General features: G+C 35.7%; 1 protein-coding gene across 6 annotated transcripts in view; it reads left to right on the top strand.

The window, feature by feature from the left end:
* Positions 1–15,871, top strand: part of LOC128742843 (basement membrane-specific heparan sulfate proteoglycan core protein) — a 1,551,467-nt gene that overhangs the window by 139,255 nt on the left and 1,396,341 nt on the right. For 5 of the 6 annotated variants that reach the window (XM_053839324.1, XM_053839321.1, XM_053839325.1 and 2 more), the window contains 2 exons: positions 11,404–11,754; positions 15,361–15,492. In XM_053839324.1, the coding sequence (XP_053695299.1) occupies positions 11,404–11,754; positions 15,361–15,492 (483 nt within the window). The remainder of the gene's footprint in view (positions 1–11,403; positions 11,755–15,360; positions 15,493–15,871) is intronic. The other variant, XM_053839326.1, reaches the window with a different exon arrangement.

Raw genomic sequence — 15,871 nt, forward strand, 5'->3', positions numbered from 1 at the left:
TAGAAATAAAAAGCGTGTTAAAAGCAAAAAGTGTTTTATAAAAATAGCTTAATCTTTTAAGAAGTAGTGTAAGATTAAAAAACCATAGAAAATAACAGTCGCGTATTTTCTCAAAAAAAATTAATTTCTGGATTTTTCCGGTTAACCAGATCTCAAAGTTATCTTTTTAACGAAATTATAAAAAGATTCCACGTTTTGCTAACTTTCTCCACCCAGCGAGTAGACTTTTACTGATTTTTTTTTACCGAATTGCTGTATGTAATTTTATTAGTAAAAAAAACATTTTTATGGACACGATTTATGAACTGTGAACAAAGGCTCTAACAACTTTCAATTGCAAATCGCCACAAATCAATGAAGAAATGAAGTTTTGGTTGCAATTGAAGAGCACCGCTTTAAAACAACTTCAATCTGCATCGGCGTGGCAGGTTTCACTACATCGTGACGCTTTTAAAGTTTATTTTGTACTTATCTATCAAATATTTAGTAAAAGGCTAGAAATTTTGATTGCAAATGAACTGAAAATGATTTACATATACCCTTTAATGTAACGCATGGTATAATTAATCTAGTGTAACATAGGTAAATCGTGCCCGACTTTCGGCGCCGTCAGCTGAAACAATTACCAGCATCAATTGAAGCTTGCTTGAAAGATTCTGTTCAACAAATGAAACAAGTTGCTTTTTGAGTGAAAAGAATATAGGAGAGAATCAGCTTTATTTATTTGTTTCGACGATGTCGGGTCCTCTTGCGATCTTCTGAAGTAAGATAAATTCGAAAATCGAAATAAATCGACGAGTTTTTGTAGCCTTTTTCTGAGAATAAATTTTCTTCGGCGGATGTCACATTTGCCTAGACCCCCTCCCCCACGCTGTCACAACCTGTCACAAAATTGACACCCCCCTCCCCCAATAAGCAGTGGACGTCATTATTGAATGATCCCATTTCTCACTTTTCTTGATATTTCAAAATGGCAAATACATGGACACACATAAGCATACATACATACATACATACATACATGCATACATACATACATGCATACATACATACATACATACATACATGCATACATACATACATGCATACATACATACATGCATACATACATACATACATACATACATACATACATACATACATACATACATACATACATACATACATACATACAAACATACATACAAACATACATACATACATACATACATACATACATACATACATACATACATACATACATACATACATACATACATACATACATACATACATACATACATACATACATACATACATACATACATACATACATACATACATACATACATACATACATACATACATACATACATACATACATACATACATACATACATACATACATACATACATACATACATACATACATACATACATACATACATACATACATACATACATACATACATACATACATACATACATACATACATACATACATACATACATACATACATACATACATACATACATACATACATACATACATACATACATACATACATACATACATACATACATACATACATACATACATACATACATACATACATACATACATACATACATACATACATACATACATACATACATACATACATACATACATACATACATACATACATACATACATACATACATACATACATACATACATACATACATACATACATACATACATACATACATACATACATACATACATACATACATACATACATACATACATACATACATACATACATACATACATACATACATACATACATGCATACATACATACATACACCAATTACAGTCGACCCTTGATATTTTGACTTTACACGTTTTGAACGGTTTAATATAAGGTACTTAAATGATTAAGTTTGAATAACTTTTGAATAAATCGTCCGATTTTCAAAAACTCGGTTTCATTTGATAGATCTCAAGAGTAATTCTCAAATAATAATAAATTGTAGAATCTTTCTTATTGAATTAATGTTTATATGTAACAAAAATATGTTTTCAACACTTTTTTTACACATTTCTTTATGTAACTTTCAAACCACAACTCCATTCGTCATGAAATTTTTAAGTTAAGGTTTTGAAAGGCTCCTCTTTCATCTGTAATCAATTTTGTTCAAATCGGTTAAAGGACCTATGAGATAATGAAGTCCCATATTTTTCGTATTTTTATACATAACTTTTGAACTAAAAGTCCGATCAGTATGAAATTCAATAGCGAACAACTAGTCCTTTCATTTGATACTAAGATCATCAAAATCGGTCCAGCCATCTCTGAGAAAAATGAGTGAAAAAAAAGCGTTCCACACACACATACACACACACACAGAAAATGCTCAGTTTTCGAAACAGAGTCGAATGGTACTTGACATTCGTCCCGCTGGGCGTTCTTTCGATTTTCGGTTTTCCGAGTGATTTCTATACCTTTATACTATATTTTCATATAGTAGAAAGGCAAATACTATATTTTCATATAGCAGAAAGGCAAAACCCGAATTAATCCACCTAACGGTGTGGTTATTTCTTAGTATCTGAATATGTATCTATAATTCAGTTAGCCATATTTTTAAACTTCAATTCATTGTGAGCAACCATTGTATTTTCCTTACTAGACTGCAGAATGAATATATGTAATAATATGTAGTAAATCAGTTATTCAAAAACCAAAGAGCCACAAACATTTCCGATTGCGGGTAACAGTAGGAGAAGAAAATTACGATTGAAATATTTCAGAGCAATTAGGGTAAAGAACTAGTTTTAAGCAGTCTAAGCGGGTCACTGATTGTTTTACCTTATTACAAGCGATGGGTTGACTAAGTGGGGGATATCAGCATACCAATCCTCTTGCTATCTTTAGTTCTTCAAGCTTTTACCATTGGAAGACACTATTGTTGAGCTAAACTTTTGATTTTTCGCTTTAAAAGTTGGAGCGGCGGAACTAATTTTGAACAGACCGAACCTATTTTCACCCGCAAGGTGCTTTTTTAAGCAATCCTGAAATCTGAATTTTTTTACGTCCCCTTAAAAAATCCCTCGAACTTTTCGCCCTATTCAGTAAGTTTGCGTTCCTATCCGCGACCTACTAATCGGCATCTGATGCGTAATCGGCATAGCGTATCGGCATAGATGCGTAAAATGCCATCTGTCTAAATTATTTATCGGGGCATACACTCACCGCACCGTTCGGCAAACGGTATTCGTCGTCTCTTTTATTCTCTGGTGTTCTTATGGGAAACTGCGAGTTTGACGTCTCACTCGCTGTTCATAAGGATGGTGGGAGAACAAAAGAGGTAAACATAGCAGTACAAACGATCCGACTCAGAACAGTGTTGTCAAAGCAAATAACATTGAAACACATCGTTGCTTTACTCACTGAGAAAATCTTCGAAAATTATTGAAAAAACTGTCTTTTGTGTTGTTTTTAATAAAGAAAAATTAATCATGAACATACATTTCTCTTCAAAGTATTGAACCACGTTTTCACCATAGGAGGTTTCAGTTAAGTTCAAACTTAAAATTCTTATTTCCAGAATCGAAACAGTGTCTTGGCAACACGATAGTTCATCAGTTGTGCTGCAGCTGCTGCTACTGGTGAACAGGTTCCGTCAATTCAGAATTTGTTTTCAGTTTTGTTAGAAAATAATAAAATTTTCGGCTAGTGACAAAGCCTTAGATAATAGAAAAAACCTGATTTAATCCACCTAGTGGTGAAAGGAACCTTTGTTATACGGTCTTACTTGCTATTTGAGATAGAAATCGACACGTTTGGTTTACATGAAATTTTTGGAAATTGAATAAGTTAACAAAATTTGAACCAAACAGAGCACTTATAAATTTCGATGGTTCCTTTTCTCATGCAATTGCTGAGTAAGTTGTTACTAATGAGGGTAAGTGCAAGCAAAATATTTATAAGCAAAATATTATATATTTAATTCACAACTAGTGATGTCCGGTAATCGCTCGATTAATCGAGTAATCGATTACAGCATGGAATAATCGAATAATTTCTAATCGAATAACGCCTAACACATAATCGAACCAATCGATTACAGTCGCATCGATTACTGACACGAATACTGCTTTTTGAGGTTTATGCTTGCTGAACTCAAAATGACGTGAAGCCCACATGGTAATTTTAACGGAAAGCTTAAATTAAACTTGTCGCGACTTCGAAGCTATACACGTTCTCTTTTACCCTCATGGAACTGGCCATCAGCGATCTTCAGATCTTCAGATTTTTGTGCATGCTTGTGAGTGTGAGAGAAGAATGCTTTAAGATCTTTCTGTTTCTCGCACTCTTTAATAAATTCCTATCTTGCTTTTGCTTCATTCATAGACTAAACTTATCCAAGTGGCAACACCTTACCTTCGTAGTCGCAATTCGCAAATTAAATATTCGTTGCCAGCCAGCCTTGCCAGCAGTAAACGGTCTCTTTTACTTTTTTGACGGATTGCAATGTCATAATATAAAGCATTGCACGCAGATGTCAGTGCGTTCTTTTTCCTCCCAGGTTTGACAGTGTTGTGGGGTTTGTTTTGATTACTTATTCGTAAGACTCAGAAGCAAAAAACTGCAAAAAGGGCAGAAATATATGTTGTACAGAACTGTTATCATTTTCCTGCTTCGGAAAAGTCGGGTATTTCCGGTTTCCGCAAACAAGTGGTACCAATTACAAGTAATAAACCCACTAGCAATAAAATTAGGTTACAAAGGGAATCAAAACAAAACACACAAAAACGTCAAACCAGAGTTGAGGTTAGGCACCGTGCAAAGGTTTATCCATGATATATTTTATGTGCGAGAAAAAAAGAGAAAGAAATATTTCTGTTAGTGTTTTCACCGTTTTCAAGCAACTTTTGACGGTCTTGACAACTCGGCATAGAGATTCCGTGTAAAGGCCCAAACAGAATGCTGCATCAACGCACCCGTCAGTGTCAATTTGACAGTAAACCCATTGGAAAACTGTCAGAATAACGCAGGCGGACGCGCTGACGCAGCATTCTGTTTAACCCCCCTTCTCTATAACGAGATGCAGTGAACGTCAGCGACAGCATGTCCTGGGCTCAAAATTTGACAGCGGGCCCAAATCAGACTGTTCGCAGTTGAGTGAAACGCAGTGCTGACATGCTATCTCATTTTTGCACACACGAGATGTTGGCAGCGAAAACATGGTTGCCTGCCGATGGGGTGGTTTGGCCCTTAAGTGAAGTGCGAACAAACTTAAAACTCTCTTTGGCAAGGCAAACAGAGACTAATCGAATTCGCATGCGTGGGATTTCGCATGAGAACGAAAAGGTTCAAATATCTCTTTTTACATTTGTCATCATGAATCATTTTTAAAATATTAGTTCTGTTAGTTGGTCCCGCTGGTTTCCGGTTTCTGTGCTATTATTTGAAATAACTTATTTTTCATTCTCATAGTCACACGGGTACGCGTACATGTGGATGTGTTTTGCTTTTTGGTTGGAGATAGCCCATAGTTGATTTTTCGACTAACGAACCGTCCAATTAACGAATCCTTAAGCAAGCGAATCATTGCTGTATTTGATTTGAGCCAAAGCTTTTTTGAAAATTCATTTCGACAACTACCGCATACTAAACTGCTTCTCAGTTTACAGATACAACTTGTTTTTACAGGACAGGTCAGTAATAACTAAAGCGAGGATACCATTTTCAAGCTTGAACGATACTTATAAGCAATAGCGCACGTAATACAAGACATAAGTAGGTCAGTGAAATTCTCCCACAACGGACTTTGTTGATTTAGAGTTCCAAATAATACACCCCCAAGTTGGTCGCACCAGCTTTGTTGGATGAGTTATCCAACATACAGATAAAAAGTTATTTTCATTGAAAATAATTTTACAAATAAAAACCAGGATTTCAATGAATTTTTATCTAAAAATACTGGAAACCATCTGCCGTCAGCAATCCCAAATCTATCAACAGCAAGAGAGTTACAATGCAACGGTGTTCGATTTTTACTACGCTTTATCCACCACCTATACTGCCGCTACTCACATAACAGTCCCATTTTCTATGGAGTTTCCTATATTAATGGGACTGCCATGCGAGTAGCGGCAGTATACACAACGAGTAATCGAAGTTTCGTCGATTACCCGATTAATCACAGACGATTAATCGTGTCGAACAACAATTGATAAAAAACTATTCGATTACTCGTTAATCAATTAACTGAGAAAATCGGATATCACTATTCACAACAATATAAAGTATTCTTGAATAAATTTCATCAACTTTTATTAACCTTCTGTTACTCACGTTGTTGTATTTTGTACACCATGTGTACGTTATTGGAAGCCATATTGTTATAAAGTTACAAATCGTATATTAAGTATATACTAACGTATATTCTTCAATAAACTTGTTATGAGCAAAATGTCAGAATTATTCAATGCATTAATACTTTAAATTGGTAGGAAAATAGATTAGCATAAACCGACATCACAGAAACAAAGCCAGTAGCATGTGAGGTGCACCGCAATTGGCCCCAACTGGAATTTTCTCTCGTTTCTTCATATGGAAAAATGGTGTCTTGGTGTCTGTATGCAGCAAAACTATCAGCAAATGTAAAATGCTTAAAATGTATCCGTCTGCTGGTAGTCGAGTAATTCGGGGTCAAAATCAGGGTATTTTTTATAATCAAAGTTCTACAGTTCCTAAACAAGCAAACATAGAGGTATACTATGTTCAGCAAAGTTGTGTATTTTTATTATTTATACAACTTTGTAATACATGAAAAAGTCATACAATAATTACAAAAAGAGCTAAAATAGAAAAACTGATTTTACAAATTCATATACAATAAATAAGATTTTTCTATCTTCGCTGAAGAGATAGAAGGTTACTGACTTCAGCAAAATTTCTTGTAATGATTGCTCTAAAACAATCAATGAACAAATCAATGTGTTATATTGAAATTAAAGGAAAATAATTTTTTTATTTCACTTTTAGGGGGATTAATCAAAATTTAGATTCTACCAGACGATAGAGCTTTCAATTTTAAGAAACTCTTCCAAAGGTTTGATAAACTTGAAACCAAGTTTTCCTAGTCAAAACTCTAGTGCGCACGTTTTCTTTGGTTTTGGCCTATTGTGCGCGCGAGTAACTGTGTTATAAAAGTTGGCGCGAGTGTTCGAGGATTAATATCTTTTGACCGGTAAAACCAATTCTTATAAAATTTTGCATATATATTCGTAGTGTGAAAACCTCTCGTTTGATATTAAAATAATTGAAATTAGGTAAAATATCTTGGTTTCTCTCCTCTGTTGGGTACTCTTACCACTGCGTCCATTATTTTGAACTATTGTGGTATGCCCCGTTTTATTATTATACTATACGCTTCAAGCTTACCTATCACTTATTGAGGAAGTGACAGGCTGGTAGCTGGAGCGAGACATGTGCCAATCAGGGATGACTAGGTTTATGAACCTAGTATCCTGATCGGCGACGCCAATCAGATCTCCCCGTTTTGAGATACTGCAGTCTGCGTACTATTTGTGCTCCACGATAGCAGAGCAAGTGTTCCGAAGTTAAATATCATCTTGTATGAAACTGAGATTCCGAAAATGATATTTACTCGGAAAATGTCCTGTCACAAGACCGGTAAGCTTGCTGAGATCTCTCTTATTGAGACTCAGCAACTTTTGAGTAACCTAGGGGTGGATACTAGACGTTATATATTCTTTTATAGATTGTTTGAGCGATTGTACAGCCATCCTACTGGCCATAACTGTTCGGCTCTCCTTTTGTTTCAGCCCACCCTCCAGCACACAGTCTAAGATCAGGCAGAGTGAATCTCGACCCGTGAGTAGAGAGTTGGAGCCACATATTCGTTTGTAGACTCACAACGAGTCGACGTGTTGAGGATAGACGAGGATCAGGACTGAACCTCTGCTAGCGCATCGTTCAAGTCCTGCTCCTCCACTACTCTCCTCTCCGCCTCATTCGTTTCTTTGTTTTTCGGCAGAGAGAGCTTGCACGGTAAGAAATCGTCCACTGCATCAGTGACCGGCTTGATGCAGCAAGGGAAAATTGCTGTGGAGGGCGCCCTGGTACTCCACAGGCTCCGTTGCGGCGAGAGAATTTATAGAACCCCCTCCACCATTCATCCCTCGGCACGGGTCGCGTCACACCTTGGATTAGGGGTTTATCCATTCAAATTTTTACGTAATAGCCATAGATAACAGCTATTACAACCATCTCCTTTAGGGGCTTTGGACCCTCTGCTTTGGTTCCTGGGAGTCAAGAGAACCGTCCTGCAGGCGGAGAGTTTACACTTCAGCTTTCGCATTAGTGCCCCCTTCGCTGTCCGCATACGACCCTAGTTTCCACCGGTTGTCCGATTTCCACTAAGGAACGTATCCCGGATGGTACCACGAGGAGGTCGAGATAGGAGTTGCTGAATAAGAGGCTGTGGAACCTCTCGGTGGTTCTGGAGCGCATTATTCAGCCATTTACCATCCAAATATCTTGGTTAAAATCATTATAAATTATTGTTAATTTTGGTATGCGTATTCAATTTTGCATAACTTTCAAACTGAACATCCAATCAAAAAACCATTCAATAGTGAAACAGTTAAATAGTTAAATAGTTAACTAGACTGAACGTTATTTCAAAAAATTTTCTAGAAATTCAAGAGATGAAGTATGTAACGGATAGACTAGAAGAACAAAGCATTACATTGCTCAGCATGGACCAAGCCTACGAATTTCTCAGCATCAAAGCTCTTTATAAAGGTTCCAAAATCTACTTCATAATAATTGTACCACAGATAGAACCACTGGCTTTCAGCAACCTCCTACTAGGACCACTTCCGGTAGGAGGCAAGGAAATAAAACCCCCTAGCAATGTAGCTATAACCAACCAGGAATCCACTTACTTCGCCAAACAACCTTGCCAATTCGTAGAGCAAAAAACATAACTTGAAGGACTTAATCAACGTGTCAAATGATGAATGTTTCTCCAAACTGTTGAATGACGTCTCCGCAAGATGTGCCTTTACAGAAGCAAGCAGTACCACGGAAATCAAGAGATTAACAGATAATCATGTCGTCGTAAAAAATGCAAATTCAATAGATTTAACAACAGACTGTCAGTTATCCAAAAGAACGTTATCTGGAACATTTTTAATACACTTCAGCAACTGTTCTATAAAACTTAACAACCAGAACTTCAGCAGTTTCGAATACCAAAGCTGCCCCTCTCCTCTGATTATACCACTAGACGGACTAAATATAAAGGAAATAAGTTTTGAACCGATTATTTCCATGGAAAAACTACACAAGCTCAACATACAAGCCCGGCAAAAGTTACAATATCTAGAAACTGATAACCACCACCAGACATATGCTCTGACCGGATTTTGACATAGGACTACGTCTTACGGCAAGTTTTGAGATAGGGTGTCATTCCAAAAAATCGAAAAATGCGAGCGTCACGAAAAATGAAAGGTTTTGAGCGCTAATAGCTCAGCGGTTTTCCGATCGATTTTCAATATTCTTACACCAATCGATCGTAAAATCTTCTAAGAATTGACCCAAATGAAGAAAAGTATGGATTCTTTATGTTGAACTATTGAAAAATTGAAAATAATGAACCTATGTTTGACCAGAATTCTCGCTTCGCGATTGGTTGAAAGATTCTTTGCGATGATCTAAACCTATAGCAATTTGATATCTGTGCTTGGGAAGTAAGCCAAAACAAGTGACAAAGTCTCCTCATTTCAACAAGATTTCTTAACACCGCGGCCGCGGTTAAACCTAGACCATTTTGATGTCCTTGCTTGGGAAGTACGCCAGAAAGAGTGACAAAGCCCCCTCGTGCCAACAGCTTTCTTACGAACGCCATTAAACCTAGTCCAATTTGATGTCTGTGTTAGGGAAGTGTGCCAGAAAAAATGACACAAGTTCGTTGTCCCAACAGATCGCAAATTCTTTACTGCGAGACGATTAAACCTCGGCTAATTTGATATCTGTGTTGGAAAAAATGTGCTACATCTGTAGTGTTATAATATTACTCTTCATACAGAGCTTGCCATTTCACTAGAAGTGTAGTGAACAGATGTGCTGTTGATAAAATAGGATTGAATTGGTAAAATCCCTTCAACGTGGGGAACCATGGGTAATAAAAACAATCTTTAATTTCTGTAAGGTAGCAGGAAAGTAATAGTTTGTGTTCTTGATTTTGTTAAATTGCATTCAAATGCACAATCTTGTGAGTATTGAACGTATGAAATGTTACTACTTTGATAAATGTTACATACAACGCATGTAGCATGTATATATGTTGCATATAGCATGTATACATGAAGAATCAAATGATTACAAGCATGAATACATGCTACTATCACTACAAAGAGTCTTACGTAGTCCTGCGTCACCTATATATGCGGTCGTGTCTTGTACACAACCCCTCAGATTTTTTTAGTATCTATTTAGGATCCATACTACACTCGAGTCTTTATTTACACGGTTTGTTTTTTTCGATTACTCAAGAACGGTGCAATTTAGGGACCATTTACAAAATACGTGACGAATGTCGGGCCTCTCCCAAACGTATTGAGAAATAAATGAATGGTCCTTAAATAGCCCCGTTCTCAATATTCGAAAAAACAAACCGTGTAAAAAAGTACTTGAGTGTACTGACATGCATCATAGTCAAAATGAGACAACCTCAAATTCGCCGAATAAACCGTAAGCATATCAACCCGGAAACAAGGAAGGAAGAAAATTAAAACAACAACGGACAGAACCAAAGCATTCAAATCGGGACGATTCGAACTTAGGGTGGAGTAGTTACAGAAGAAACTATTCGGCTCTCAGAGCTGCATCTACATAACAGACTTAGCTGATAAGGCGGTACCAACTTCCTCGGAAAGACACTTGGGAAAGGCCAAAGCCTGCATCTGCATAATGCTAAACATCTGGAAAGCAGGAAAGTACAGGAGATAACAACGAACCAACTTCCTCGGAAAGATACTTGGGAAAGGCCAAGCCTGCATTTGCATAATGCTAAACATCCGCAAAGCAGGAAAGTACAGGAGATACCAATGGACCACAATGCAACGAAGGGACAAATGACGGACGGACGATAACTACATTAGAAGTTAGGGCAAAGCTAGAATAGATAAGGAATACATTGTGTTATAGGAAAATCTGAATAAACGATTCATTACTAGTTTAGAGTTCAAAGCGATTAGTCGTAGTTTTTTAAAAAGACTATCCGAAACCCTAAAGTTGTAACTTATATATATGCGCATAACTTTTTAGATATATTTACGCATGTTTATGTTTACATCTCTCAATGATATTTATTAAACTTTTATTTTGTTCAGACTATGCAGAACCCGATCCAGATAAAACAATTGGTTTATTCTCCGAGAAACCACCAACGACTGAACACGCATACACGCTATCAATGTTAGATAATACAAAACCCGTTCATACTTTATCTTACAATGAAGAAGATGAAGTAAAAGTCAACGACTCAAACAATAAAAGTAAGAAAACCACAAAAAAAAATTTTGAGTATCCAAGAGAAACTCAAACCAATGCACAAGACAAATGTCGAGGGGATGATAAATTTCGGTGTGGTCAAACCAATGTTTTTATTTGTGAAGTTCAAAAGTGCGACGGCCAGCAGGATTGTCCTAATGGAGAAGATGAAGATCCAGTTGATTGTTTATGTGGGTTTTTTAATTTGTTGAAGTTAGCTTGTTTAGTTTCGTTACATTATGTTCGTGATCTAACCCTTTGTTTGCTGATTTCATATATGGGTCATTCCATCTCAAACGTACACAAGGTTTGGATTCGACCATCAGCGATTTCAACCAAAGTCGGCTAAATTGTTCATTTCGACCCCACAACCAATTTCCCAAAGTATTATGCCGATTGATTAATCTCCCTAGGAGTGGCGCTACTTCCTTTTTTACAGATTTTCAAACAAAGTAATTTTTCTAATTTAAATATCTCTGAAACAGTTTGATGTGAAGACATGCCAATATACTTTTTCTATGACCTTTTGGCCGCGCAATCGAATGATGTTATCAGTTTTTATTTAATTTGTTAACATCATACATTTTTTTTTGCAATTAAAAATAAAAAAATGCGAAAAAGATCTCAAAACACCCCCAATTTTATTTTCGAATAAGGCCATTGCAAATCATATTCAAAGTTTTTGTCACCCCCCCCCCCCTTGGAAATTGGCTTAAAAAATCGGGGGACAAAAAAATAATTTGTAGGATGAGTCAAATTCCTTTTTTTTATAAAATCAATTGTCTGTGGGCTCTACAGTCTGAAAAACTCGAAAAATGAGTCTCCGAGTTGAATTAACGCTTCTAGCACGAAACAGAAATGGAAATTCGAGCAATGGAATTTCTGAAAATCCTCCAAAAAAATTTTCCTTCGTTTTTGTCTCTTTTTCATATATTTTTGCATAGAAAATAATAACGTATATATTATTAGCAAGAATAGATTCGGTTTTCACGTTTAAACCTTAAATAAAAATTCTTAAAATCCATGTTTTTTTTGCTCGATTAAAAAATTCACTTTGTTTTTTTTTCGCCCCCCCCCCCCTTCCGTGGCCGAACACCGGAAGGACAAAAACTTTATAAAATATTTGTAATGGCCTTAAGATGCTCAAAATGTTCGCCAGAAAATTCTACATAAGAATCACTTAACTAGAAAAAACAATATTGGTAGTTTGGGAGATATGGCGTTTTGAATATCTGGGGCATGCATAATTCTACCTGAATTGTTAGTGAAAGAACGTTTAAATACGTCTGTCTGAAGCTTCCGGACATTTTCATGACTAAATAATGTATTTTAATGAAAAAGATGCATTTTCAACATAGAATCGGCATAATAAATTTTGATGTTCTGGATACTTTTGTAGGGTATTGTCGTTATCGTCGGGTCACTGTTATGGTCGGGCCATCACGATTTTACAGTTTTAGTAACTTATGATACCTATGCTACAACCATTGTAAAACTTCTTACTGTGATAGCTAACTTTTCACAATATTGTGAGTTTCAATCGTGTATTCAAAACACTCGTACTGAATTCAGTGACTGAATCTTACAAAAAAAGTTTTCAAGGCGCAATGAACTTTTCTTCAAGAAATGATTCATGAAATGCAATTATCGAGATAAATTTTGAAAATGTATAAAGTGTGTTGTGCTGCACACGAAGACTATAGAAAAATCCCCTCCAGCAAGGTGTTTGGGAAGGCTAAGCTGAAATACTAGAAGAGCGCTATTTGTAAAGGTCGGGCAACTTGAGTAGTCATGGTTGGGCCACCATAATTTTAAGCGCAATAATCGTTAGAGAATGTCAATCACGTAAAATGTGATGAAATAAAGCAAAATTAGTACGGTAAAAACCTAGATTTAATTGTTTTTTTTTTTTTTTTTTTTTCATTGTAGTTGTACACTTCGGAAAAGGCGATTGTGGCAATATTGATTTTACAAGATCGCCAGAATTTCGCATAATGCAATTAAAAATAGAGTATTTGTACCTATATGAGCCGTTGTTCACGGAATTCATTCTTTTCATGTCTCTATATAGGATTTCAATACGTATGTCTTAGATGTTCTGCGGTGGCCCAATCTGTACAGCATGGTCCGATTATGACAGCATTTTTTTTCTTCACGTAAATGCCTATAACTTTTTTATTTTTCAAGCGATCAGCTCAAAACTTTCCGGAAATATACCTTATTCTTAGACCTTTGCAACGATGTATTTAGATTTCCAAAAGTCCTTTTGAAACGAAAGTTATGGGCGAACGCCAAAACGTGGCCTAACCACGACGACACTCCCTTATATATTTAAATAAAAGCAACAATTTCGAACAAATTTTTATAGTTTTATTATTTAAGTGTGCTAGTTTTTTGAGCAATATAATGCATTGTTACGTCGACTAATGTGGTATTTCACTCCCGTCTTTATTCGAAACTTGAAAATGGCTTTGTTAACACTTTATTGCACTGCGGGAAAAACTAGCCCAAAAACAAATGGAATTCAGAAATGGCCTGCCAGTCAATAAAATATAAGCGATCTTATGTAAAATTTTCCGGCGAATCGCGTGGTGCACAAACGTTCCCTAATTTTATATTTTATACTTATATTTTGTCAGTTGGCAGGCCGTTTCTGAATTTCATTCGTTTTTAGGCTAGTTTTTCCCGTAGTACACTAAAGTGTTAATAAAGCCATTTTCAGAGGTCAAATCACTACGAAGTTTCGAATGATCACGGGAGTGAAATACCACATTAGTCGACATGACAATGCATTATATTGCTCAAAAAACTAGCACACTTAAATAACAAATATAAAAATTTGTTCGAAATTGTTGCTTTTATTTAAATATATACAAAAGTATCCAGAACATCAAAATTTATTATGCCGATTCTATGTGGAAAATGCATCTTTTTCATTAAAATTCATTATTTAGCCATGAAAATGTCCGGAAGCATCAGGTAGACGTGTTTAAACGTTCTTTCACTAACAATTCAGATAGAATTATGCATGCCCCAGATATTCAAAACGCCATATCTCCCAAACTACCAATATTGTTTTTTCTAGTTAAGTGATTCTTATGTAGAATTTTCTGGCGAACATTTTGAGCATATTTATTTGAAAATAAAATTGGGGGTGTTTTGAGATATTCGCATTTTTCATTTTTAATTGCAAAAAAATGTATGATGTTAACAAACTAAATAAAAACTGATAACATGATTCGATTGCGCGACCAAAAGCCAATAGAAAAAGTATATTGGCATGTCTTCACATCAAACTGTTTCAGAGATATTTAAATTAGAAAAATTACTTTGTTTGAAAATCTGTAAAAAAGGAAGTAGCGCCACTGCTAGGGAGATTGATCAATCGGCATAATACTTTGGGAAATTGGTTGTGGGGTCGGAATGAACAATTATGCCGACTTTGGTTGAAATCGCTGATGGTCGGATCCAATTTTTCCGATTTTTGTGTACGTTTGAGATGGAATGACGCATATTGCTTATAGAAAATAATTTTGAATGTCTTGCCTTTAAATATATTATTTTAGAGTGAACTAAATGCTTGTCCTGTAATAGTTACCTCGTCATATTTACAACCATGTTTCACACATAAGCCATCAAAAAGACCATTCTCAAATCACTAGACGTAGCTGTAAATCTATAAACGAATTCAGTTTTTTATCTGTTAATCGTTATTTTTAATGTCTTTCACGCTCATTCATTACTATTAATTTAAAATATAATATAATATTATTTCTTTGACAAAACTTTTGTTATAGACTGCACAGATGACGAATTCAATTGCGATGAAGAGAAGTGTATTCCGAATACCAAAGTGTGCGACAATGAGCATGATTGTACCGATGGTTCCGATGAAGCTGGTTGTGAAACTACTAGACTACCGATACAAGGTAACAGTTATTCATAATTTTAATATATCTTCTATCTATACATATATTATACTAGCTGTCCCAGCCAACTCCGCCACAAACTAAACTGTGTTGTACATAAATTGTAAATCTCAGACGAACTTTCTGAGGAGGATTTCTGAGGAGTTCATCCACTTCAACTTTTGATGATTCATTTTGGTAGTCAACTATGAAGCCATGGGTTGTTTAATATACAAAACATAAATATCAAATCAAATCAATTTTTTCTTCGTAGTAAAGTAGATTACAACTCCTCCCGTTGCTACGACAGATAAAATAAAGCTGATAGCATTAAAATATTCGCTGTGATTGTATAATATTTCGCCGAATATTACTTCGCGAAATCTAGTGTTACAAGTAG

This window comes from Sabethes cyaneus, chromosome 3, assembly GCF_943734655.1.
Source record: "Sabethes cyaneus chromosome 3, idSabCyanKW18_F2, whole genome shotgun sequence".
Lineage (NCBI taxonomy): Eukaryota > Metazoa > Arthropoda > Insecta > Diptera > Culicidae > Sabethes > Sabethes cyaneus.